The sequence below is a fragment of the Melopsittacus undulatus genome, chromosome 14 (assembly GCF_012275295.1).
Source record: "Melopsittacus undulatus isolate bMelUnd1 chromosome 14, bMelUnd1.mat.Z, whole genome shotgun sequence".
Classification (NCBI taxonomy): domain Eukaryota; kingdom Metazoa; phylum Chordata; class Aves; order Psittaciformes; family Psittaculidae; genus Melopsittacus; species Melopsittacus undulatus.
Window position 1 is genome coordinate 5,947,090 of NC_047540.1, and position 3,782 is coordinate 5,950,871.

A 3,782-nucleotide genomic window follows, 5' to 3' on the forward strand; every position below is an offset into this window, starting at 1 on the left:
TGGTCTGCATCGCTGGGGGGGGTTTGCTTCTCCTTCCCCCTGCCTCAAAGCACTCGGCCCTCTCCAGCATCCCAGGATGTGCTCAGGGAGGAGCATGTGGAGAGCAGGGAGGGAGGGTGGAAAAGAGAAAGAAACAGGGTTGGGAGGACCAGGATATTTACAGCATCCAGTAACAGTCCTGCTGGGGCAGGGGCTCCCTTCCCCTCCCAGCCTCTCCCACCAACCACCCCTATGGGCAGGAGGGGCTGGTGGAGCTCTCCAGGGAGGACTGGGAGAGTCGGCGTGTCAGGGGCCCGATGCTGGGGTCGGCCAGTGAGGAGGTGGGGAACAGTTTGTACCAGCCAGCGACCGCACTGGAGAGATCCAGCTCCTCCAGGATGATCTGTGCCATCCCCATGAAGCACTTGTGGTCCATGCGCCCGTAGTCTCCCCAGACGATCACCTGTGGGGCAGAGAAGGCATTGGGGGCACTGCCCTGCTCAACACATGGGGATGCTGAGGAGAACTTGGCATGTCCAGCCAGGAAGGACCGGCTGTGATTGGAGCAGGGAGGCTGAAGGACAGCAATGAGGATGCTGGGTTCCTATGCCCTGCCCTTGCCCCCATTATCCCCCCTGTCCCCACAGAGCTGTGCAGGGGGAGTTCCTCACCTGCAGGACTTTGCCCTGGGGGCTCTCCTCGAAGAGCAGAGGCTGCTGGTACGAGGGGTCGCAGGTCTTCTTCACCACCTTGGTCTTCTTCTTGGCCAGGCAGATGCCGTTCTCCAGCAGGTAAACCTTCACGTAGGTGGCTGCATTGGGAAATGGGTGAGAAACACCGGCTGGGAGTAGGCTTCGGTGCGGTCCCAGCATGGATCCCATCCCCATCACCCCCCCTCCATCCCACACCCGCTCACTTCCCAGCCACCTACCAGGGATGGACTTGGAGCCCATCTTTGGGATGAGTCCCCTGGCCTGGATCACCTCCACCTCCAGCTGCCCGTTGCGGTCAGCCATGCCAACATGGACATCACCTAGGAGGAGGGACAAGACGCACTCAGCACCCGCCCCAGTGGTCACATCCCATCACCCACTTTGCTCCCCCTCACTGGAGCATCCTCATGCTCTGCCCAGCTCCATGGGGCTGGATTTGGGACCCCTCGGCTCACCCATGGGTGGCGTGGCCAGTGTCTGCCGTCCCACCAGCTGGCCTGGCCCCAGCCCGTCAAGGAAGTCACTGAACTGGCTCTCGGCTCCCAGCCGGGTTGTGGGGAAGATGAACCTGTGCCAGGGAGAGCAGAGGGGTTAATGGAGCATCAGGGCTGCAGTGGGATCCCCAGCTCCCGGCGCCCCATGGTGCCTTACGTGCCGTCCGAGCTGTTGCTGTTGGTGCTGCCGTCGGTGGACTCCCGGCTGCTCTGCCGGGTGATCCTGGTCCTCATCTCCACTGCGATGCCGGTTTCCGTGCTCCTCCGGATGTTGCTGCGCAGCTTTTTAGGACCCCCCTCTGGAATCAAGGCAGGGGTGAGCTCAGGCAGCGCTGGCTGCACCCAGACCCTCCCGCATCAAAGCAGGCTCAAGAACCGGACCCCTGTGTATGGCCAGAGCATCCCCGTGTGCTGCTCCCTGGTACACCCTGCAGCTCACCGCCTGGCCTCCAGCATCCCCACCAATGTGTGCCCATGTCCCTGTGCCAGTGGGGACGGGCACCCTCAGGGCCACAAGCAGGCACAGCCCCAACACTGATGTCTCCTTTTTCCCGCAGTCACATTGTCCCTGCTGCCGCATGTCCCACGCGGTGGCAGATGGCAGGAGGAGGAGTGTGGCACGAGCATCCCCCCTGGCATCACCAGCAGCCCTGCTCCTGCCGTGTGCCTGTGTGTGCCTGTGCTGCGGTGCTCCGGGGCAGTCGGGTTTGTCCCCCACGTTCAGGGCTGCCCCCATGGCCCTGGGAGCCCCCCCAGTGTGGATGCTGCTCCCCTGGTACCCGCAGCAGGGGCCTCAAGGCTCTGCCCTCCCCTGGTCCTGCCCAGCTCCATCACTTCTCACTTGGGGTTTGGGGGTAATGATACCCCTACAGAAGCACCTGGGACATGCAGGGCTGGAGGGCTCCAGATTTTACCTCCTCTCCCTATAGGACGTTTCCCAAATCACAGAATGCCAACAAGAAGGGGAACAACAAAGCAGTAGAGGAAAAGCCTGCACTAAAATGAGCTTTCGTGTCCCGCGCCCTTTAAAAAGCTATTTTAAGCATTTAAATATTTCCCAGAGCCAGGCTGTTGGACAAGTCCTTTCTCGAGATCCCTCCGTGCCTGGGGCCAGGAATGGCTGTTATGGAGGGGGGAAGCTGAGGACAGAGCAGACCATGTCCCCCCTCAGATCTGCAAATGGTTGTGACACCAGAAGTGCTGGTGTGCAGGGAACGGGGAAGCTCAGGAGCCTTCATCAGACACAGTGTGCAAGTGTCCACACACTGTGCAGGTGATGCCCCCAGTGCCACCGGTTAGCGGTGGCCTTGGCAGTGGTGGGACAAGGGTTGGGCCTGACCTTAAAGGTCTTTCCAGCCCAGTTGGTTCCATGGTGCCTCTGGAGGGGCCTGGGGGCAGCGCTCACCAGTCTGGTTCAGCTGCAGTGTGCTCCTGCTCCACTGGGACAGCCCCACGATGGCCACCATCTTGGCACCGAGGCTGGAGCGCCGCTTCTTGCTGGCGGTGACGGCGGTGCCGGTGTCGGTGCTGCCGCGAGTGCTCTTCTCGGTGCTGTACATCTCACCGCTGATGCTGGAGCTGCGCACCACGCTCCTGCCCGCGCCGGCCGCCGCATCCCCGTTGAACATGGTCAGCCACTGGCAGGGATCAGCTGCAGGGAAGCAGGGGGACAAGGCCATGGGATTCCAGCATCATAACCCATTGGGACCATCTTTTCCCACCCATGGGTGCAGGAACCCCCATCAGCCTGTGATGCTCCATAGGCAGAGGGAGGAGGGGATGCTGAGGCTCCGGTACAGCCAGACCTCCCGCGGCTGCTGCCTTCCCTTCGCCATGAATATTTAAACTCCAGTGGGATGGGAGCATCCATCTTCTGAAGAAAGGTGAATTATTAACTCCAGGCCAAGTGAAGCCACTTTGTGATAATGGATGGAGGCAGCGCCTGGAAAAACGTTTCTCTTTCAAGAGAGATGGCTGCGAATGCAGGGATGAGTGATGGGAACGGGGGAGCAGGGCAAGGAGGGGGCTTCTGCTGCCCCTTGCCACCAGCAAAGGAGCTTCACAGGGGCACAGCCCCTGAGGGGAGCCGTGGGCTCAGCTCCAGCCCTGCTGAGCTCATGGATTCAGCAGTTACAGGAGGGATGTAACAGGGGCAATTAGTACTCAGTCATTGCCATCACTGAGGGCTCCCAGAGAGCAGCACCCAGCCCACGGTTCCCTCCTGGTTGCTGTTTTCCCTTCCTCTCTGCCCAGGCTCCCTCAGGTGCCGCTTCCAGTCCTCATCTCCGTCGGTGCTCGGTGCTGAGTGGGACCCTGGCTCTATCTGGTGGGATTTGGGTGCCCCCAGCAGCAGCACACGCTCCCCTTGTGTCCACACGTTCCACAAGCTCTTCCCCAAGGATCTGGGCCCTTTGGATAAAGCTGCTGGTGAGGGTCAAGCACCCGCTTGGAGCCATCCGGGCAGAGCTTGTGCCCATGGCAAGCAGGGACAGGCGAGAGCAGCCGGCAGCACTTGGCCTGTGCTCAGCACCTGCTCAAGGAGGAACCAGGACCTTTGGGATGAGCATTTTCTGATGCCAAGGGAACCTTCCAGCCC

At 61.2% G+C, this 3,782-nt stretch overlaps 1 protein-coding gene across 1 annotated transcript; it reads right to left on the minus strand.

Annotated features, from left to right (window-relative positions):
• Positions 1-229: 229 nt before the first annotated feature.
• On the minus strand, positions 230-2,814 carry RIMS3 (regulating synaptic membrane exocytosis 3). Its single transcript, XM_034069326.1, has 6 exons — positions 2,592-2,814; positions 1,344-1,485; positions 1,148-1,260; positions 911-1,012; positions 651-790; positions 230-442 (listed from the first exon to the last, which is right to left on the minus strand). Exons 1-6 carry the CDS (start codon positions 2,812-2,814, stop codon positions 230-232), a joined length of 933 nt encoding a protein of 310 aa, XP_033925217.1.
• Positions 2,815-3,782: the final 968 nt, after the last annotated feature.